General features: G+C 49.5%; 9 protein-coding genes across 9 annotated transcripts; 6 read left to right on the top strand and 3 right to left on the bottom strand.

Annotated features, from left to right (window-relative positions):
- Positions 1–209: 209 nt before the first annotated feature.
- DEU56DRAFT_906783 (DNA-binding protein) lies at positions 210–1331 on the top strand (the record flags this gene model as incomplete). The annotated part of the gene is made up of 8 exons (XM_041356845.1): positions 210–237; positions 296–322; positions 371–534; positions 593–708; positions 757–866; positions 918–985; positions 1036–1140; positions 1194–1331. 8 exons carry the CDS (start codon positions 210–212, stop codon positions 1329–1331), a joined length of 756 nt encoding a protein of 251 aa, XP_041214828.1.
- Positions 1332–1339: 8 nt separating this feature from the next.
- Positions 1340–3537, bottom strand: DEU56DRAFT_315061 (uncharacterized protein). Its single transcript, XM_041345609.1, has 8 exons — positions 2982–3537; positions 2795–2930; positions 2694–2748; positions 2559–2646; positions 2098–2514; positions 1745–2047; positions 1539–1691; positions 1340–1487 (listed from the first exon to the last, which is right to left on the bottom strand). Exons 1-8 carry the CDS (start codon positions 3225–3227, stop codon positions 1428–1430), a joined length of 1458 nt encoding a protein of 485 aa, XP_041214827.1. The 5' UTR covers positions 3228–3537; the 3' UTR covers positions 1340–1427.
- DEU56DRAFT_768175 (lung seven transmembrane receptor-domain-containing protein) lies at positions 3366–5900 on the top strand. The gene is made up of 11 exons (XM_041351226.1): positions 3366–3537; positions 3590–3699; positions 3752–4088; positions 4139–4281; positions 4331–4423; positions 4470–4524; positions 4571–4633; positions 4681–4824; positions 4875–5003; positions 5055–5201; positions 5253–5900. Exons 1-11 carry the CDS (start codon positions 3387–3389, stop codon positions 5681–5683), a joined length of 1803 nt encoding a protein of 600 aa, XP_041214826.1. The 5' UTR covers positions 3366–3386; the 3' UTR covers positions 5684–5900.
- Positions 5901–5996: 96 nt separating this feature from the next.
- DEU56DRAFT_943444 (glycosyltransferase family 8 protein) lies at positions 5997–9489 on the top strand (the record flags this gene model as incomplete). Its single annotated transcript, XM_041358964.1, has 3 exons — positions 5997–6246; positions 6479–6827; positions 6888–9489. The coding sequence occupies 3 exons, from the start codon at positions 5997–5999 to the stop codon at positions 9115–9117; spliced, it is 2829 nt and encodes a 942-aa protein (XP_041214825.1). The 3' UTR covers positions 9118–9489.
- Positions 9490–10427: 938 nt separating this feature from the next.
- DEU56DRAFT_868029 (uncharacterized protein) lies at positions 10428–11147 on the top strand (the record flags this gene model as incomplete). Its single annotated transcript, XM_041355458.1, has 3 exons — positions 10428–10616; positions 10670–10961; positions 11101–11147. 3 exons carry the CDS (start codon positions 10428–10430, stop codon positions 11145–11147), a joined length of 528 nt encoding a protein of 175 aa, XP_041214824.1.
- Positions 11148–12223: 1076 nt separating this feature from the next.
- Positions 12224–13466, top strand: DEU56DRAFT_768159 (uncharacterized protein). Its single transcript, XM_041351225.1, has 7 exons — positions 12224–12369; positions 12421–12478; positions 12534–12608; positions 12662–12741; positions 12795–12932; positions 12990–13241; positions 13293–13466. Exons 1-7 carry the CDS (start codon positions 12367–12369, stop codon positions 13308–13310), a joined length of 624 nt encoding a protein of 207 aa, XP_041214823.1. The 5' UTR covers positions 12224–12366; the 3' UTR covers positions 13311–13466.
- Positions 13467–13474: 8 nt separating this feature from the next.
- Positions 13475–15841, bottom strand: DEU56DRAFT_768157 (homeodomain protein 2). The gene is made up of 4 exons (XM_041351224.1): positions 15309–15841; positions 15127–15240; positions 14885–15076; positions 13475–14833 (listed from the first exon to the last, which is right to left on the bottom strand). Exons 1-4 carry the CDS (start codon positions 15780–15782, stop codon positions 13895–13897), a joined length of 1719 nt encoding a protein of 572 aa, XP_041214822.1. The 5' UTR covers positions 15783–15841; the 3' UTR covers positions 13475–13894.
- A 99-nt stretch (positions 15842–15940) lies between these two features.
- DEU56DRAFT_768155 (homeodomain protein 1) lies at positions 15941–18320 on the top strand. Its single transcript, XM_041351223.1, has 3 exons — positions 15941–17063; positions 17115–17557; positions 17604–18320. Exons 1-3 carry the CDS (start codon positions 15997–15999, stop codon positions 18050–18052), a joined length of 1959 nt encoding a protein of 652 aa, XP_041214821.1. The 5' UTR covers positions 15941–15996; the 3' UTR covers positions 18053–18320.
- Positions 18321–20967, bottom strand: DEU56DRAFT_768151 (mitochondrial intermediate peptidase). Its single transcript, XM_041351222.1, has 4 exons — positions 20388–20967; positions 19822–20338; positions 19107–19766; positions 18321–19048 (listed from the first exon to the last, which is right to left on the bottom strand). The coding sequence occupies exons 1-4, from the start codon at positions 20895–20897 to the stop codon at positions 18423–18425; spliced, it is 2313 nt and encodes a 770-aa protein (XP_041214820.1). The 5' UTR covers positions 20898–20967; the 3' UTR covers positions 18321–18422.
- Positions 20968–21000: the final 33 nt, after the last annotated feature.

Here is a 21000-nt window from a genome sequence, read left to right as displayed (position 1 = left end):
CATCATACGCGTGTCTCGAGACGCGATTCCATGGACCACGTGATTAGTACTAGAAACATTTGTCTGGGTTACGCGTCCACTTGCCACCAACCCCTGTATATATTCCACAAACACGAATCGAATCGAAGTGTTTTTCGTTCTAAAGAAACACTAAACCAAGATACCAGATTCCAAGACGCATCATCAAAATCTGGTCTCGAGCACAGGTCATGTCAGAAACACCTCTCACCTGGAATCGTGAGCCTGAGCGCATACCTCCGCGTTCCTCAGAAATCTCTGACGAGATAAAGTACAGAAGCGGTGAAAGGGATCACTGAATTCAGTGAGCTTCTTTAAACGCTCCCATGACCACCATCTAATCAACATTCAGTCGAAGTCGCCATCCATACTATCCTCTACGTCAGACAAATATACCCAGCAGATTTATTCGTGCGACGCAAGAAGTACGACACGCCCGTCTTCCAGTCTCGCCATCCCGCGTTAAATGAGTACATCTCCGGCACTATCAAGGCTGTTTCTGATGAACTTGTACTCGTGAGCTTTTAGTATCGGCTTCACATTTCTCCTGCAGTAAAGTCTTCGATAAAAATAGGGTAATGTCGACAAGGTGGTAGTCGTCATAAAGGACAGGAACCAAGTTGCCCTTGAGCGCTTCATCTTTTCAGTCCGCAACATGATCCAGATCGAGTCCTATGATAAAGATACGAGGTGCGCTGCACCCTTCACTTGCGTAGGCAAGCAATGACGTCTACCTAGCGTGCAGAACGCGATGTCCTCCGCGAAACTCGGCCAGTATTTTCGCTCCTTTCTCATCAAATTGAATATGATCGAGTCCCAACTGGGGCTCCTCGAACTTCCCAGTGGTGGTAAGGTCATCTCTTCGTCTCACAATAAACTTCCCACCTGAGCTGAGGTAGACGAGGCCTCATTTGCAGTAGTCCTTGAACTGAAGGAAAATACAGTGCCCACAGCTTCCAAGGACAATGTAAGGAATCCTGGTCAGATGTCAATGGCAGAAAGTTTAGCTTTCGACAGGAACCCCCACCATGGGTACCCGCAGATCGTCAACACACAACCTCTGGGGCATCTGAAGAAGCCCAGTTGCACCTCCTTCGGGCAGTGGACACAGGTATCATCAATGTACGCATATTACGTCGACGTCAGATTCGGTCTCGTCATTCACAGTACCACAGATCTCTCTTGCAGTTCAAGAATCAAAACAAAAGCTTCAACGCACCAAGGACCCAGATGATTCCGCGCACGATATCGAAGGAGAAGGAAACGCCAAAGCTAGCTTCCCAGTTGACATCCTTGATCATAATCTACTATAAACTACTAGTAATACATTGCGAACGAAGTCCTTGCATGACGTGCGAGATGACAGCAAAACGGAATATGAAAATATTAGATCAGGTTAGTACTGAACACTAAACGTCCACCCGTATACGTTGAATGACAGGTATAATTCGTTCCCACTCCTCCATCGCCTGAATAAATTATGAAACTCGAGGACTAGACTGCTTGAAAAAATGACATACCGATTGATAAAATTCAATTTCACCTTCTGCAAGGTTGCCCAGCATTTCTTTCATCTCCGCTTCCTTCGTGTATTGGAATATCGTCTGCTCTCGCAGAGTCTCATCACTGAACGCATCTGATGTCTCGTGTGCTGTTGTTACGGCGTCTTGCAGCTAACCCCGAGGTTGGAAAAAAGCAGCGTGAGCATCACAGCAGGTACACGCACCTCTTTAATCTTAACATCCAACTTTCTCATCTTCTCAACTCGGCTCCGATCATCATCTGCGCCCCTGAGTGAGTCTACTTTGTCCTTTAAGTATGCGCTCAGCCCCAGCCCGGTACTTCCTGCGTGCCCTGAAATAACGGCAGATAGCCGATCACGTTCCTGTGTTACTCCAGAGAGGTAATCCGATAATTCTTCAAAATCAAGTTGCTTCTGATCACGAAGTTTCAAGACCGCGCGGTTTGCATGTGAGTAGGTGAGTAGTGAATGAAGATGGACGAGGAAAGGGTCTGTGGTCGTTTGAGTCTGGAAAGAAGCGGTGAGTAGGTAACTCGGATATCATTGAGACACCATACCTTATGTCTGAGTAATGCAGAGAATTCGAGCAGGGTATTTGAGAAGTGATTCAATGGATCCGTAATCCCTGATTCCAAAAAACCAAGTCCCTGCACGGCGACCGCTAGATCGTGATAGTCCGCTGTCAGATCTTCGCCAGGAGCGAGACCGCCACCTCGTTCAGCCTCAGATACTCCCTTACGCTTGTATAAAGTAGGCTCACCATTTGTGCGACCACGGGTACGGTTCCATAGGCGCTCGCAGATAACAAGACCATCCTCGAATTTGTCGACAGACTCGCGCATGTCGAGAAAGCGTTCGTCGGGCTTGCGTACTCGTGCAAACGCGTTGAGAAGGGTGTCTGAGATGTTATCGATGAGTCCTGGTGTGGGTTCTGGCCCTGGAGGGTGTGCGAGATGTTGGTGCATATGAACGTGCTGGAAGGCGTCAGGGGTGTTTGGACTGCATTGAAGAGACATACCCATTCTGTTGACTCGAAGAATGCACGGACGAGGGTACTACGTTGTAGGGTTGGGTGTCGGGATATCCGTTCAAGGAAGCGGTGAAGGCTGTCAAAGATGAGGCGGTGACGAGTCAGCAAGCCACACATACGCACTCTAGTCTGCGGCGTTCCATAAACTCCGGGCTGAAGCGATCACCCGTCAGGTATTCTGTTCATTGTCAGACCAGAACGAGTTTACAAGGGGCAACACATACCTAACCGGTGCTTGTCAGGGAGAGCGGGTACCACGCATGCTGGGAAATCCTTTACGAGGTGGTCTCGCAGAAATACAAAGTCCTGGAATCGTCGACGAGAGAAAGGATTAGGAGTAGAGAATATTGGAAGATTGGTCTGCAAATGATTTTAAATATGCACAAGAGCTTCAATTATATTACGACGTACCTTTGCCGAGACTAGGTAGGAGACGTATGCGTCTTTAGTTTCTGCAAGCTCCTTTACAGGATCCTTGACGGTGACAATAAGATAACCCTCCCACTTTGGATCGTGTGGGCCTCGTTCATCCTCTGTCCCTGCCGTGCTCTGCTTGAAACCTGGGCCGGATGGTTGGACGGTGTGATCGGCGTCATAGGGTGCCGAAGGTGACTCCCAAGTGACACTATCAAAAACGTCCTCTTCGTCGCCGAGCATTTTGGGGTCAGTGGTGAGCAGCTATTGACTTTCGAGTTCACCGCTGATGATATAGACCAGTGCTTCCCGGTTACTTATTGAAACTGAGCGCAGTAATTGGCGTGGACAAGACAAAGACGAGAAGCCTTCACGAAACAAACCACAACAAACGCTTTCTGGATGCGCCAAAATTCGAAGCTGCAGGCGATCGCGCTCGGTGTCCTGTCTGCTTGCTCCCTTGCAGCAGGATATGAGGTGAAGTTCTCGGGCTCGGACTATTCCCGCCAAGTATGTTCGGGAATGTGGGCTAGCCAGTCCACTTTCATCAACGGTGCGCAGCACATGGACATATGTTCACCAGATACTTACACGACGTGTCATAGTCACGTTTGATGAAAGCTCTTCACAAGGACAGGTAGCAATGGTTATTTATGAATGGAAAGATGTTAAGTATCTCGGTGTCCCCACATCCATGACGGATGACTCCCTACCCGTGAGCAACCCCTTACCACGCGGTTTGCCGCCGAGCTCAATAATATCCCCAGCCGATCTATGTATGCACAACAGATGCGGTCAGACTCGGCCTCTGCGCATATGAGGATGTCGGAAAATTCATATTCTGGTCTGATGACGGGACCACCGTAAACCAAACTACTTTCTGGACTGCCAGTGTTACCCTTAACCAGACCAGCGACTCATCCTCTGATTCATCAGGGTTGCGGGACAGTCCTGGGGGTAGCCCTACTTCGCGACGGAGTTCACGAGACCTTCAGCACAGTCCTCGGCAATCGAATGACCCCCTAAACCCAAGCCCATACGAGACCATTGCATATACACAACCTATACAGTATCAAGTCCGCAAGAAAGGATATTATTGCGTAGGCAAGTCCGAGTTATACTGTCTTGCTTCCCCTGGCTTATATGTGTCGCAGCTATCGTGCCTGTCACGGTATTGAATCCTACTGCCCGCCAGGCACCTACAGATGTCCCGTTTCATCCCACATACAACGGCGTCGTTCTTTTCCGGAACACTTTTGATGGAATGCTTCCTGCTACCGACTATCCCAAAGTTAACGTGAGCCGAAAACGTCGTCCGTTGTCATTTCTCTAATCACAACGCCCAGTTTTACCTCGCCATGTTCTTTGTGTATGCCATCGCAGGCTCTGTGTGGGCATGGCTCTGCTACAAACATGTTACGGAACTATTGCCCATTCAGGTTTGTCATGTTCTAGACACCTTGATCGATCTAATGTTTATCCCAGTACTATCTCTCGAGCTTGGTCGTGTTCCTTGTCATCGAAATGGTCGCAAATTGGGGTAGGACGTTTTTTCATGACATTACCTCAGAGCTGACCATGCCTAGTATACTACCGATACCTTAACGCACATGGGAGGACCGCGGCGTCCGTCGTCTTCCTATTTGTTGGTACGGACAATCAATGGAATAGCTTATCAGTCGCTCACCCTGTGCAGTTGCCATCCTGGATGCGGGACGCAATGCTCTTTCCTTCTTCATGCTTCTCGTTGTGTCGCTCGGGCTCAGCGTCGTCCGTGAATCTCTGGGACGTACGATGCTTAAGTGTCAGATCCTTGCAGGGCTGCACTTTGTCTTCGGGGGTAAATTTGCATCTTAAAAATATACGAGTTGTAATGACCGTCGTCACTAGTACTCTATGCCGTGGGTATAGTTGAACTGGAACTCGAGTCGACGTCAGCGTTGATACTCCTGATGTTCATCATACCACTGGCATTCACGCTGAGTGGGTTCCTCATGTGGATCCTATACTCGTTAAATGGTTTGTCCAATCCCTTTTCACCTTGTATGCTTTCTCATGTATCTGTTTTAGGTACGATGACGCAGCTAACCGTGCGGAAACAAAGATACAAACTCAGGATGTTCAAACGCCTGTATTATATCCTCCTTGCCACTGTGGCTATTATCGCCATATTTTTTGTTATCTCTTCGGTGTCGTTCTCTGATAGGCTAGCTGAAGGTGTGTCATTATCTATTTGTTAATTTGTTATTCGTCTCATGTGGTTTGTAGATTATGCAGCAAAATCATGGAGAGTCCGCTGGTGGCTCCTCGATGGCTACCTCGCTCTCCTCTACTTTTTCTCCTTCTGGAGCATCGCGTACCTTTGGAGGCCATCGGAAAATAACCGCCGCCTCGCCATGTCCGACGAAATCGCACAAGAAGATGAAGATGCTGAGGATTATGACCTCGAGACGCTTCAACGACGTACGGTTGCCCGTGAAGATGACGAAATCACACTCGTCAACTCACGGCGAGAACCCGAAGCGCTCGCGGAGGATCATGTGGTGTTTGAGATTGGCGACGAGGATATAGGAAGCGACGATGAAGGTGAGACGGCCGCAAAGAAGCGGCATGGTGGGGAGCGCAGGGCATCCGGCGATAAACAGGACGGTGCGGATGAGGAGCGCCAGGGTCTTATGTACAAGGACCGAGACGAATAGACTATCGCCCAGCTTATTCGTGCATGCCCTACTTTCTTTTTGGAACCCTGAATTCTTTGTTTTGTACATGGAGTTGGGCTAGACTTGGTCGAGGCTAGGGTTTGGTAAACGAACTGCTGGATGGAGGAAAATGACGTCTGTAATCTATTTATGTAAATATTTTAACTTGTAAGTTTTGGCTCCAAAGCAACCGTCACACCTACGATAAGCTCTGTTGGTATCTTTATTTCCTTCACCTAGTTCCACTAAGTTATACCGTCTGACGTGTCCTTGTGGCCCTCAGACGCGTTTAAGGCGTTTCTTGCCGCCGTCAATGTCCACTCATTTCGCTTTCGTGACTCTCGTAACTTCAGATTCCTATCTCCCAGGCGCACTCGCCGTTTTGGGTGCTTTGAAGGATGTGCATCAGACTCAACCTCATGAGGTCAAGTACGACACAGTGTGCATGGTCACACCAGAAACCCTTGATATCACCACCATCAAACTGCTTAGAAAAACATACGATATTGTCATTGGTGTTGAGGTCATAGGCCAGTCCGATCCTGCTGGACTATATCTACTGGGTGAGTCGTTGCCGTGTTGACTGGGTTGCGTCTGAATGGCATCAGCTGAGGGCACGAAAAACTTCTCCGTTGGAATATCTTTGACAGTTCCCAGGCCAGTTACTGTATTGTGCCATATTGCGCCCCACATGTGGGGTATGAATACATCGTGTCCAAGCTTCTCCATCAGCAACCCAGCTTTTCCGCACGCAGTGGGAATAGCCAAGCTAATATCATGTTCATTTGATAACAGGACGCCCAGACCTTGATACGGTCCTAACGAAACTACACGTATTCCGCCTCACGCAGTACTTCAAGGTAATATTCCTTGATGCGGATGTTCTCCCCTTGCGCCCCCTGTCCCACCTGTTCCACCTTGACCACGAGTTCTCTGCGGTACCTGACGTAGGATGGCCCGATATATTCAACTCGGGTGTAATGGTACTTACTCCTGGTGAAGATAAGTTCAAGGAGCTTCAAGAACTTCTAAAAACAAATGGAAGTTGGGATGGCGGCGATCAAGGTATCTTGAACGAGTGGAGGGGAGACAACTGGAATAGGCTTAGCTTCACTTACAACACGACCCCTACAGCTGCTTATACGTCAGTAATATTATATCTTCTTTCGCCCGTATGGTTAATGACATACTTATTACGCATCAGGTATGCCCCTGCATACGAACGGTTCGGTTCCCAAATATCGGTGGTGCATTTCATCGGACCTAATAAACCTTGGCATTCCATTCCTTATCGCGCCCCAGGATCCTCCACCCAAGTACCATCTGAGAAGATGGAACAGCAGTCTCCAGAGTCAGAGCTAGCAACGCAACCTCAACAAGCCTACGATTATGGTTCACTCGTCGATAGGTGGTATGGTGTTTATGACAAGCACTTTCGATCAAAACCCATCTCATCGGATCTCGAGGTTCCTGTCAGCAAATACGTCTCTGCATGGGAAGATGAGACGAATACCCGTGCAGGGGTAGAGTCTGCAGGCACATCGAGTGGAGGTCCACTTGGTCTCGACGTCTTACGTCGTTTGGCTCTTCAGGGCATGGGTGTGATGGGCTTCCGTTCTAGTGATCGATCGAAAGGAGAGGGCGAGTACAAGAGCATGCCCCTTGAGGGGCGTTTGGATCTTATGAGGCCACGCCTCCCGAAGCAGAAGAAACCTGAGGAGAATGATCCTCACCAGTCTGCCACTGAGCCTGCTGATTCGATCATCAGCGAGGCAGTCGCTGAACCCACAACACCCGTTCGACAGATAGTGTCGTTATCATTGGATTCACCCGTGAGATGGGCTACATTGCCAACTCCAAATATCGATGAGGTGCCTCCTGCGCCACAAGCGCGCCTGCTATCTCTCCCTCCAACACCCCTCCACTTTGTCTCCCCGCCCTCCAAACCAGTTGTGCGCGGAAATCAACCAAAGTCGCCCCTTTCGTTGCAAGAACGAAGGATGGAGCGATCGCGCCCTACTTCCCCACCCCTTCTCTCATGGAATGCTGCGGTCGAAGCGCCTCCAAAAACGATTGCTACTCCCTCCGCACTTCCAAGAGACACTTATTTCCCGAATGCCTGGGACGATTCTCCCACCAGAAACAAAGATCCTGCATCATCATCAAGGTCGTCCTCGAGCACGTCCTCTGAGACAGATGCAACGAGCACAGAAGTTAGCCCCGTCCAGGCAGACCCATCACCTCAAACACTCTTCAGCCCACCACCTGTACCAGAGATTCCTCAGATGCTTCTCCAGCTGGGGCACTACCGCAATGTCACTGGGCCTTCCTCTGGGGGTGGCACCGCGCCGCCCACCCCTGACCGCACCAAGGTGAAACGCGTCTTCCCGTGGGAGGAGCGCCCTCGTGTTGCTCCTGCACGTGTATTCCCAGAAGGCGAGCCCCGCCCACAAGGGTTGATGTTCTTACAGTCCCCGCCTCGTTCTGCTGCACTTCCATCTACTCCTGAGCGCAAGCTGAGCAGGGAGTTTGGAGCGCACCAGCCGATGCCCTCGCCGTTAGCAGGTTTCCCATCATTGACATCTGCGAATATGTGGGATGCCGTTCCTGGCATCCACAAGTTTGCTTCGAAGCTTGCGCGCCCTCCAGGGCCCACTCCCCTAGCAACCGCATTCGAAAACCCAAAGAAACCCTGGGAGGAGAAGTCAGAAGCCAGCAGTCATGATGGTGATGTAGAGGATGAGATGGACTCCGATGAGGACGAGGGCAAGCAGACAGTGACAGAGGTACGATCTCGCAGTTCTAGCATCGCAACCGCTGGGAAGAAATACCAATCATTTGGAGTGCAGACGGATGTGAAGGAAATGTGCAGCCAGAGTGTGCAGGTTGTTGCAGAGGAGGATGTCGGTGCAAAGCGGTCATTGAGGGCGCGCAAGCCTAGCGGATCGACGAAGAAGCAGTGGCACCCTTCATCAAGTCTCAGGGTGTTGCCGCCCGCAATGGATGTTGCTGCGGGTGCTGAGCCGAGTAGCTTGTTGTCCCCTGCTATCTCGCAAGTGTCAACGCCGCGATTTTCCGTTACTGCTGTAGCGGAAGACACTGATGGAATGATTCCTTCGGCTGTGATGGGTTCTCCGGGGACACCGCCTCCGCAGACGCCCGGACAGCCAGGCGAAACAACGCCGAGAGCAGGAAGGAGTACAACATCGAGTCCACTGTCGTCCCCTTCTCGACTGTTCTCCAGTGAATCCCCGACTTCATCATCTCTAGGACCTGCATCACCGTACGAAGGGCGGTCTCCTGGTACTCCTTCTCGAGCATCCCGTGTCTGGGATCCTGCTCGAGGCGTAGACCTCTTCAAACGTGGCTCGGAAGAGGTGCTTGCTCGATTCCTGAAGATCAGCTCACGAGAGGAGCCCACACGTCGGATATAATGAGTTCCAAGTATTACGTATCTGTTATGAACTTTCTCTTTTCATGTTCTACGTTTTATTGATCACGGACAGAATCTCTCTCATTTTTTTCCTCCTGTACGATCATGCGAAGTCTCTGTATACCCGCAACCTTTCTTGTTTCCTTTATTCATTATCGTCCTTCGTCACTTTCTGTTCAAATTTATTTAGCATCCGCAATGCATAGCTGCTAATCATTCACCGTGGTTCACGAGTCCCTGTGAGCGCTAGCTGTCAGTGCTGCAAATCTTAGGCACGGTTCTCTAACTTTAGAGTCGAACGACAAAAGCTCAAATATGCATTTCTGGACAGAATTAGCTGAAAATCGTACGAGCCCAGTGGCGAAAACCTTTGTGACCGGCCCGAGTGGCGATGGGAACGAAAGTGGTGTACACTGGCACCCACAAGCCTCCCAAGAAAAGCACATGCTGTGAAGAACAGTGCAGCTGGATAGCCAAATATTCCAGATCCAAGATTTGTGGAGCCCGGTTGGAGTTATCTTGATATCTGATCAATATCATTTCATGTATATGAATAACTAGCTTCTGAAGTCACCCCAAGTTGGACCTTGCCTTTGCGATGTGACGGAATTTCGAGGAGGAAGTGCCGGAAGTGAGAGTGGCTGAATGGGTAATCTGTAGCGTAGAGAAAGCCTCATCCGCGACTGCCTCAGGAGCCCCTTATCGACAACGAAACTATCTAGACCAAGGAAGCTCAGAACGAAAAATGTCGCTTCCAGGAAGACCCTTGCAAATGCGAGCAATGGTGTTCTTAGAGCGAAATGTTTCGCTGCGAGTCCTGGCGCAAAATGTGCGATCCGCACATCCTATCGATACAAGGTGGAGCAAGGTAGAGCAAGGTAATTGGGATGTTGAACAAGCACTGGAGCCGACGTCATCACGGTGCTCCTCTGGAGAGCTATGACGTCATGGAGTGCGCAGGCATATAAGACAGAGAATAAACCGATGCGACAGTCTACACCGATTAACCATGTCGAATACAGAAAACAAAGAAGCATTTTTTGATGTTGAGGAGTCTCAGGGCATCGAGTGAGCAATTTTAATGTAGATTCCTACTAGTAGGTGTGACACTGACCCTAGGCTCGTAGGAGAGTTCGGCATGAGACAACAGCCGCTTACGCCCAGACTGAAGCACCCAATTCCCGTATTGCACACGAAGTGGAAGAGAATGCAGAGCACGTTCAACAAGCAGCAGCTAGGGCAGCTCAGGCTGCACAGGTAAGTGACCACTTATCCCGGCGAGATTGTCTTACAAGATGCAAATTGTAGGGAATGGGGCCTGATCTGACAGGAGAGAGTAACACTAGTACTGCCTTTGATGTCCTCAAAAACGCAACGGCTCAGAAGACGAACGCCGCAGCCTCAGAAGGGCAGAGGGATGTTCATATGGCTAAGGATGCCGGCGCAAGTTATCTAGACCAGGCAAAGACAATGGTGGAGAGTATTGTCACTTCTGCTCAGGTAAGATAACGATTTACGTTGCCCCTGTACTGGAATGACCATACTTTTCGTAGGACTATCTTCACGGCAGCACGGATTCCCGATCTTCAGCTGGACCAGCCACTTCAAGTAGGACAGGAGGTGACGTCATATCATCTTTGCAGACGTCGGCATCTTCTGCTGTTGGAACCGCTCAGCAGTATCTTGCATCTGCACAAGCTGCCGCACAGCCGCAGGTCGACAAAGCACGTGAGACAGCAGAAGGTTATCTTGGGATGCACTCTGGCACCTCGCCTTCTAATGCAGTTACCCCACCCGGGTCAACCACGCGCCCCACCACTGGCGTGCCCTTGAGTGGCGCTGCGAGTACGCCATACGCATCTTCGAAAACCCCTGGTGCAGATGAGAGAAAGATGAAGTCAAATGTTGCGTAGAATGTTCATAATACCGAGGAACTGCGTACCCATGGCCCATGTATTATTTATGCGCATCTGTTGTCTTGAAGACTCACTCTTGGATGACCGTGAAGGCAACCTTTGTGTGAAAATTTGAGCCTCCTTCAGATCGGTGGCGTTTGCAGTATTTGATTCAAATTTTACAGTCCCTGAGAGGTCTTGAAAACACACTGTTATGCCATCATCAAAAACTATGGAAGAAAACATTATCTTCCTTCGTTTGGTCTGCCTAGGGGGGAAGAAGATCATGCAATCCTCATGAGCCTCTGCACCGATCGGGGTGTAACGTTCTCCTAGCATTTGTCTTCCTGTCATGCCCATTGCCTTGTTAGTGATAGATGTGATCGAACTGGGTAAGGACACTGACACGTAGAACTAGGTTTCTTGAAAGAATAGAGGGAATAAATTATTTGACAGAATCCTCTACATCGCCGAAGGCGCGGAGTGATTACTTGAAGCGCGCATTTGAACATGGGGTTGGGTCACGGATGACGAAGTATAAATGTCAGGTTTCGGAAGAATCGGTTCAAATTGTCAGGGAAAGATAGCATCCCCCGGCCTCGGCTGAAGACGCAGTTCGCCGTTGGCACATCGGAGCTTCAGTAAACGTCCGGGAATGTCAATTCAACACTAGACGAGTGAATGCAGCCGGCAGTAAAGCCTAGCGCACTGGTCTGCTTGCCGATGTGACGCTGTTCAATCCTATATCGATAACGCCGTGGACGAGACCGTCATACCCATCGTTTGTGCCGGCTTTGCAGTGTGGAAGTCGCTGTTTACTACTTCGCAAAAATAGCGATATAACGAAATGACCCCGTGGTCTATCGATGCAGAGGGTCCATAAGGACTGAGGCCGAAGAGGACGGACCCAAATTTCAATCTCAAACTGTAAATTGCTGAACTGAGTTCCACGAGGTGATGCATTACGCACCAAATTCACATCGATGGTAGGGCCAAGTGACAGCATGATGATGGGCTATACACTCACCTGGTCTGGCATCAACGTATTTTTTAGTCTCGAACCAGCCTCGACTAACTGATGGTCTATTGACAGGGAACGTTCTAACCCTGTCAATTCGAGACTAGAACCAACCACCCTGTCAAGGCGAACGTTGACCGTGACGATGAACGATTTTAATTCAAGGAACCGAAGTGGCTGAGATTAGATAAGAACCGGCTAACTGCGATCGCAGTCAAAGCCGGGGTGATAACGATGGGGCTGTTGCAGTGCCCCGGATCTCTCGAGTCTCAGATAATACGCCTAGGCATCAGCTGCTTATATCTACCACTCAAGCTCCCATTAAGCTCCCATCATCATGGTAAGTTGCTTTGCGCTGTACAAACTGATCATCAATTGATTAGATCTATAGGATACTTTCATTAATCTCGCGAAGCAAGGTTACGAGACATACTCTGAGTCTCAGCAGTGTAAGTAGACTCATCTATCATTTATACTGGGGGAGGGGCTGAAACACAGTGACAGCCCAAGTACACAAGACTGGAGGCCGAGAGTTCAACTCTCCCGATAACCGACCTCCTCAGTCTTCCAGGCCGTCGTGTATGTCGTTTACTTGATCATCAATCACTCCCGTGGTACTCACAAGCAGACAGACGACTCGGACGAAGTGAGCCAGCACGTCGACTCTGAAGACCATGGCTACTTAAGCCATGCGCTCTCCCATGCGCACAAAGTTTGTTGTTCCCCGAACGTATTTAGACATCGCTTCCTTACTGTGAATCATAGTCCGTCCAGCAACAAGGCGACATCGACGAGGATGGCGTCCAAAACCTCAAGAATGCTCATCACCAGGCATTCAGCTCTGAGGGCGATGGCCCAGGAGGCATGGCACCCGATGCATTGGGTGGAGCTGCAGCCTTCAAGGTAAGCCATTATCAAAGACGATTAATATTGCCTTCACAAATGCGCATACAATTGCAGGTGTTCACAGACATGATGAGCGGCGGCGGCGGCGGCGGAAGTGGTGGTGGAGACATAAAGAGCAAGCTTATTGGCATGGCCATGCAGAATGCCTCCAAGCTCTTCGATCAGTCCGGTGGAGGATCTAGCGAGGCCAAACAAAGCGCCATGAACAGCGCTGCTACTTACGCTATGCAGCTAATGATGAAGAAGGAGATGAGCAGCTTCATCGGTGGTGGCAGCAGCGGAGGCCTGAGCGGAATCATGGGCATGGTACATCAATTCCCGATTTAATCTTTCATGACGTCTGACCCTGTCTTCTAGGCAAGCAAGTTCATGTAGATGCGTCGAGAGGAAAGAAGACTGTTATAAGTTTGTATCTTGGGTGAAGCCGCCTATGTGTGAACTTGCTTTGTAAAATCTAGTGCTTACCTACGAAGTTTTGTAAAACCCTTGGACTAATACCCAATTAAAGAGAACTGTTTTTGCTTTTCCTTACGCTCGGTAGCTGTGATCGGTTTCGTTCAGCTCAGTGACAACAATACATCCAGTATCCAGTTCCAATTGTTCATAGCATACATACAGCAAGTACAGATCCATATAACAATGACTAGACAACATCGAATGAGCAAAAAGCAAGGATATTGCGAGAAAGGGAATATATACTAGAAAATGCAAGAGCAGTGATTAGACAGCAGTAAAATACAGCATAAGTCAAGATGCACTATCATAGACATAGGACTTGTATTGGTTGCATAGGATCCGCTTCAGGGTATTAGATGAAGTAATGCATTAGGGCGCTGCCGTAGCCCTTCGTCACCGCTGGATGTTCCGCAGCAGTGAGGCATGGCGTGCCAAAGGTAGAAAGCAAGCTCTATCTGGAGCATGCGAATATGAAGTCCGTGGACACCTTACTACAGAGCGGCTTATGACCGTGCGCGAACAAGATTCGCTGCCGGGGGTGCACCGAAGGAGAAGTCAAACGTTGGTGACTTCAGATTGTGCGCATCCCCAAAAATGCTTGAATTAAAATCAAGCTGAAGTCCCTCGGCCGGCGAGGGAATGCTTTCCAAGGCATCGCCGAACAGATCGGCCATATTTGAAGAGAAATTGAATGATGATGCTGAAGGAGACCCGAGATGCATGGGAGGTGAGGGGGATGATGGTGGCGGCGTCATGAGACTAGAGGAACTGCTTGATGTGGAGCTTGTGCTTGAGAACAGGTGGCTCTGCGAGGAACTCTCAGACCCAAATGAAGACGAACGCGACGACGATTGCGAAGGCGAGGCGACAGATGCCTCCGAAACGGCTGGCGTGACTCCACGATGAGATATCGGGTTCCCATGAGGGATGCGTTTCGGCAAAGGCGCCATTTTCCGGCGGCGGACCTTCTGGCCTGTTGGGGCCTCGGATGCCGGTACCAATGTGATAGGTCTTGATTGCGGACTGGGAGTGTTGAAAACATGCCGACGAGATGCGGTTGCGGGAACGGAAAGTAGGGGAGCGCGGACGGGTGCGGTATGCATAGCTGTCCCCCGAATGAGGGCAGGCAGAGGTGCAGGGAAGGGTACAACTGTAATGGCAGCTACAGCTGCACATGAATCGACGCTGCCGCGTGAACGCGAACCAGAATCATCCAGAATATTTATCCTCGAGAAGTAGTCTACGAGCCCATCAATGTCCAACGAAGGACGTCGAACAGCTTTGTTACTTGGGCGCCGGAGCCATTCTGGCGCACCAAAATTCGTGACGCCATTCCTTGACGGGAAAGGATCATACGAGCATGAAGGGGGATACTCCGATGGAAATGCGTGCAAAGGCGCCAGAGACTCAAGTGGGTTGCATCGGTTGTCTGTTATAGACATCTAGACAAGACCTTGTGAATAAAATGAAGATCAAGGGGATACTGCACTTACCATCTCGTCTCCTTGCTTGGTAGGAAGATCTGGAAGACTGGAATGCGCCGTGTGCGCCCTCCTTTCTTCCGGTACGATGAATTTCTCCATACGCTGGTACAGGTTATCCAACGGAAGAGTGGCACCCTCAGCCACTGGTTTCTTTCTTAACACCTGACCTTCTTTCTTCATTCTGTTACGCCTATTTTGAAACTTGGAATTTTCAAGATCAAGACCCAGTGTAGACCGATAACAATTCGTACCCAAACATGAATTTGACGATATGACATTGCTGATTTCTTTGCAAGGAAAGCTTTGTCTGCCTGAGTTGGAAACGGGTTCTCTGCGAAGAAGTATTCAAGCAACGGAACATATTCCTGTTACGATAAGATGGACAAAGACATTACACAGGGCTGGACGGGCGAAGGTAGAACACTAAACGCACATGATTAAATTTTGTGGTACCACTTGAACGTTGTGCATTGTCGACTGTCGATGAATGTTTAAGATACAAGACGACACAATCTTCTCTCCAAGCGGCAAGCTGTCTGAGGTATAGCTCGGTGAATGCGGGTAGGAGTTTTTGTTCGGGGACATAGCGAAACTTGGGCGAATACTGCGCCTGATTTGAGCATACATGGCCTACAGTTGAGTGACAGAAAGCTCGCAATTCAGCAGCCCGTTTCTGGTATTCTTGGTCCATCGCCAGTGAAATTTCTGGACAGGCACCAGCAGCCATAAGGGCAGGCTGTAATGGGGGCGGGTCGGGGAGGGAAATATTAGCAATAGGTTGTTGTGGAGAATATAATTGAGGTGTAATCGAGCGCGACGATGTTATAGATGGATGAGTACTGGTGAGGCATTGGATGTCTTGAACACGAAGTAAGATATGCTTTAGGATCGAGTCAACAGACGTCATTTGGTCTGTCGGAAAAGTTGGATTCAAGGGGTATGGTCGACCAGGTTGAAATATATCTTGCGGACAATGAAGATCAGTGTTTATTTTGCTGATTTGGTAATAAATTGTCAGTTAGCAAATTGAAATCCCGCATTGTCTGTCAAACACATACATACATACTTTAAGTCCCAACGACCGAGTCCACAATCTTCATCTCTCCATCAAATTTTACAGGATGGAAAAAGACATACGACAGCGCTTCCAACAAGCAGAGAACTCCCTACTTGATTCAATTTCGCTCGGCGAAGCCTCCTTGATATCGTTCCAGTCATCTTGGGATTCATTGCATGCAGATTATTCCCGTTGTCTCTCCGCAGGAGAACTATCCAACGACACCATATCACTCGCGAGCGCGGTAGCTTCAAGGGTTGTTCTCATCTCGAGCTGTTTTTCTGACTTACACAAAACAAATGAAGAATCAATGAACCTATTTCTTAATGACTTGGGGAGCATTCTACATGATCTCAATCGTGTCACTATATCGCCTTCATCAATACTCCCAACACAAAATGCACAATCAGCGGAATCTTCCTTACCCCCGTTCATCGAAACAGCTTACAAATGGCTGCTCGCTAATATCGACAACCCTTACCCATCTTCTGATACAAAAACAAGTATTGCCAAGAGCTCTGGATGTTCCTTGAACTCCATTTCTGTTTGGTTTGTCAGCGCTCGCCGTCGCATTGGCTGGACAACGATCTGCCGCAAACACTTCAACAATTGTCGAGCCGACACTGTTGATGCAGCTTGTCGTGCTCTGGTCAAAGAAGACCCTGCCCGCGTCCTTCCGCATCCTGTCTTCCACGACTTCCTGCAGATGAAGGCCGCCGCACATGACCTTTATGCCTCTATTTTCACCAAGAGCGCCCTTGCAGGCGACCTTGACGCAGTGGTTAAGGATATGACAGAAGCGGATAGGTTGCGACTGGACCAGGAGAAGAAAGAGCATGCACAAGAGGAAAAGAGACGACGTGAGGAAGACAAGGAGATGCGGAGACTACAAAGAGCGTTTGAAAGGCAGGCCCAGAAGACACACACAACTTCGTACCCATCTCCCAGTCATTCACGCTCTCCATCTCCCGTTCCTACGCTCGAACAATCATGGACAGACGAGAGCGAAGACGAGGGAGACGATTTCACTCCTCCCGTACTCGCTGGCCGGAAGCGGCGTGCCTCTACATCGCCTGAATCAACTGGTTATAGCCAATTACCATGTGCAGATCGGCCGATGAAACGCCTTCGGTAAGTCATCGTTTTTTCTCCAGCCAGCCATCACTGATTGTCATTCGTCAGGTCTAGTGCAAAGATCCAGACCCCTTCTGCGGAGATTCTCTCCTTACCATCACCCCCATCAAGTAGCGATGGGCTGGATGCCAATGATGGAGTCGAGATTGTGGCTCCGCCTCAGCCATCATCAGGGTCTTCACGAAAGCGAAGATTATCAGACACTGATACTCACGCTGTGCCCAAGCGTCCGAGAGGTCTCCTTAATGGACCCCGTGTTCATGCCGTGTCTGATCCTCTTCCAAGAGCATCCGTTCCTCTCGAGCCAGGCATCGATGACTGGTTCCAGACGAATTTCTTCGAGATTCCTGGTCCTGTCGAGAACGTCAGTTTCGATCAGTTTGCCCCTCTTGACATTGAAGTCTTCAACGGATACACATTCCCTGACACGCAAATAAATTCCGTCCAACAACCCTCTGAACAAAATTACACCCTGCCCACTCTGGTAGACCGTACGTGTTCTATTATATCCTAAGATCCCTGCTCATGAATCGACAGTTCCATTGTTCGATGAACATTCCCACGTTCCCCATTCTGCGCCACCTGGTGGTCTCGATCACCTTGACAATTTCCTCAACGCTTTATCTGCAATTGCTCCCGATAACTCTGGCGAGGCAGTTGCACCTTCTACAGCATTCAACATCATCTCGCAGCCCTCAGTTGACCTTGTACCTTCTAATTGTTTCAGTTGGACGGATTTCTTGAACACTGATCAACCCTTCCTGTCCGACATGGATCAATTTTCGCTGCCATCGTCTTGCGATGACTTCTCACAACTATTACCAGAGATTGATCTCTCTGCGATCCAGCTCCCCCCGTTATTATTTGCTCCACAACCTGAGCCTCCCTCGTCTGCCGATTGTGCTCGCTTGGCGAAGCTGGAGCAACTCCAACATCTCAGAGAGCAAACGCGGCTACTGGAGCAAGATCTAGCAGTGTCTGTGTAAGTGTTCTTTTTCTTTGTTGGTTGTTTTATTTACTCATTCCAGAGTTAGATGATCACCCATATGCTGCCCATATGCGTTATCCGGTTTATCTAGATATAAGTATTATTCATATCATATCTCTGCTCATCATCGTGCACATGGCACATTGCATAATATACCCTACATCTGCATCATCCATTATGTATGACACTCATCGCGCATTTACATTGTCTTTAGCATGTACACAATATTGTTTTCATTGGCTTTGCATTACGCTGTATGTACCGGAATCAATCAAAAGAAATATGTTGTAATTCCTGCAATAACCGTGCTCTAGGATCTAGTTTGAGAGAAAACATGCAGCGGTGGATAGTTTCATGTAACGTAGATCCTAATGTCTTTCCGGAACGACTCCATCTTCCATCCTCCATCTACCAACTTCTCGCATCGCCTCTGCGTCGCCGACCTCTAGCTCAGGTGCATCGAGCAGCGCGCTGAGCATCATCCAAGGGTCCCTCCCACCACCGTACCTCAGCACCTCCTGCTTGTATTTATCTCCCAGCTCGCGGTTGAGTGGGTCAGCAGAAAAGATCTTCCGCCACACGTGGGATGCAATAGCGCGATCGAAGTGATACGAGTAATACGTTGCACCGTACCCAAAGAGGTGCCCAAACTGGGTCTGGAACGACGTCCCAGGTGCATGCGGGATTAGCCCACGAGTGTTGTACAAGTTTGCGAGGGCGGTCGTCGAGTCGAAGCCCGGCTCAAGGACGGAGGGGGAATGGTATACCTGATCAAGCAGAGAAAGCAAGATGTGATTATGGGTATCGATGTACCGGCAAGGATCTTCGTGGTGGTTTCCGGTTTGGTTGATGATAGAAGAACCGTCGGTGTCGAAGAGGGAGAGAACTTTGGGGGAGTTGAGGAAGTGTTCCATGAGGATGGAAGGCAGCTCGACAAAGTCGGTCGCACAGCGCGTCCCTGAAACATTGTGGTACTCAGTCCGACCGATCATGGCTTCAAGTTTGTTATCTTGTCAGTAGTCATGAACACAGCGAGAATGAAAAACTCTCACAATGCATAGCATGTCCCATTTCGTGGAACAAAGTCTGGACTTCATACCATTCGAGAATGGTAGGGCCCCGAGCAATCGACGGCGATACAAAATCGCAAAGCAGGACTACCAATGGCAGCTGGAACTCACCATGCTCTCCGCGTAGTCTGTGCCGCTTAGTGGCTTCAAATTCGATAGAAGGACGAACGAATTCATCTGTTCCGGATATTCGCAGGTCGCCAGCTTCATCGTCATCGTCAGTTCGTCTTGAGCATCTGACAGTGTAATGAGCGGCTCCGCGTGACTTCCCGCTACGGGCGAAGAGATCAGCATATATCCAACCAACGACGCCTCTGTCTTCGTCAACCACTTCTAGTTTGTGTACGTCAGAGTGCCATACTTCGGAAGATGCGACATCAACGGGTCGTAACGTTATTCCATAGAGGTGTTTAAATAGCCGTGAAAGGCCCATAAATACACGCCCGAGTGAAAGAGGGGGGAGAGGAACTGGCGGTGCTGGCGGTTCGGGTGGACAATAATAATCCCTATCCCATGCCTCTATGATTGGGAGGTTCGTCGATTTAATATGCGCTTGCTTCCGCAAACTCAACGTATGCAATGCTTTGCGAGCAACAAGCGTGGTCCGATCCAAGAAGGTACCCAAAAAATGATTGACATTTTCTACGTAACTCGAATATCAGGACTAGCCGATATGCTACCGCACGTAACCGCTCACCCGGAGTTTTCGCCATCTTGTCGCTGAGCGTCATGCTGGCATAGCTGTCCCAGCCCACCAGGCGGCTTAGCTGTGCACGCGCGTGCAGTAACCGCTCAAGGCGGTCAATTTGTTCCGCACTGCTCGTATGACCTGCCATGTACACCTTTCTTCGTGGTTCTTCATGAGGCGCCGCGCGCATGATCATATAGGCTTGATGAGAGCCCGGATAGACTAGTAAGTCCTTCTGCGTAAAAAATGCCTGTCTTTTAAGACGAGCGCCCATCCCTTGGTCCTTCAAACCTTCGAGCTCAGATGGCTTGATCTTCACAGGTAGTCGCGGGGCAGAAGCTTCCGTGACAAACTCGTGACCCACAGACAAAATCTCGGACGAAAGGGATACAAATCTCTCCCTTTGTTCTGGGGGAAGCTTGATAGCAGACTTTTCGAAATCATGCCAGAATATGAGCGCGGTTTGAAGGGCCTCCTGACTGAGGGACTTGACGATTTCTGGGTCGTGTAGTACAGTGTGCAACACCTGGTAAAGAAGGTGACATCTTGAAGACAAGCAAAAGTGCATGACTCACTTCATATAACCCGACATTAGTATTTAGTACATTCATGAACTCGCATAATTTCTCATAACTCTCCGTAGCGCAATCCACCCACTGAGCATCAGGATGTGCATTCCGCAAGAGCTCTGCCAGGTCGATAACGCCACACAAGAGATCGCTAAGTCTGTCCAGGTTCTTGATTACTTTGAAGAGCTCGGATCGAGATTCCCTAGCCCGCAATATTCGTTCTGTTAGGAGTTGCGCGCGTACGAGGGTTGAGTCAGCGAGCGCACTGAATGCGGCCGGCGTTGTCAGTTGAGGGTGCTGAAAAATGCCTGTGACAAATAACGGTGAGGCTTTCTGCCCTGTTTGCGGTTGGTCGAAGAGAGAGACCAGTTCTGCATCGTCTGAGGACGGAGGTCTCACCAGAGTTGATGCTGTTCGGCGAACCAGACCAAGTTCGTGAGCGCGAAGATCACCACGAAACTTTGGTACAGATCGAGATATCTTCTTGAGAGCATTCTCCGCGATGCGTGCAATCATTCGATAGCGCTGGAGGTGGTCTTGACTTCTTCAAGCAAAGTCCGCCAAAGGCTTTCACGGTGAACTTTTGGTCCGATAATTGCACCCGCACAAGTACTTATTA

This window comes from Suillus clintonianus (genome assembly GCF_016758775.1).
Source record: "Suillus clintonianus strain FC179 chromosome Unknown DEU56scaffold_3, whole genome shotgun sequence".
Classification (NCBI taxonomy): Eukaryota; Fungi; Basidiomycota; class Agaricomycetes; order Boletales; family Suillaceae; genus Suillus; species Suillus clintonianus.
The sequence above is the reverse complement of the archived record's forward strand: the minus strand, read 5'-3'. Positions and strand labels throughout refer to the sequence as shown.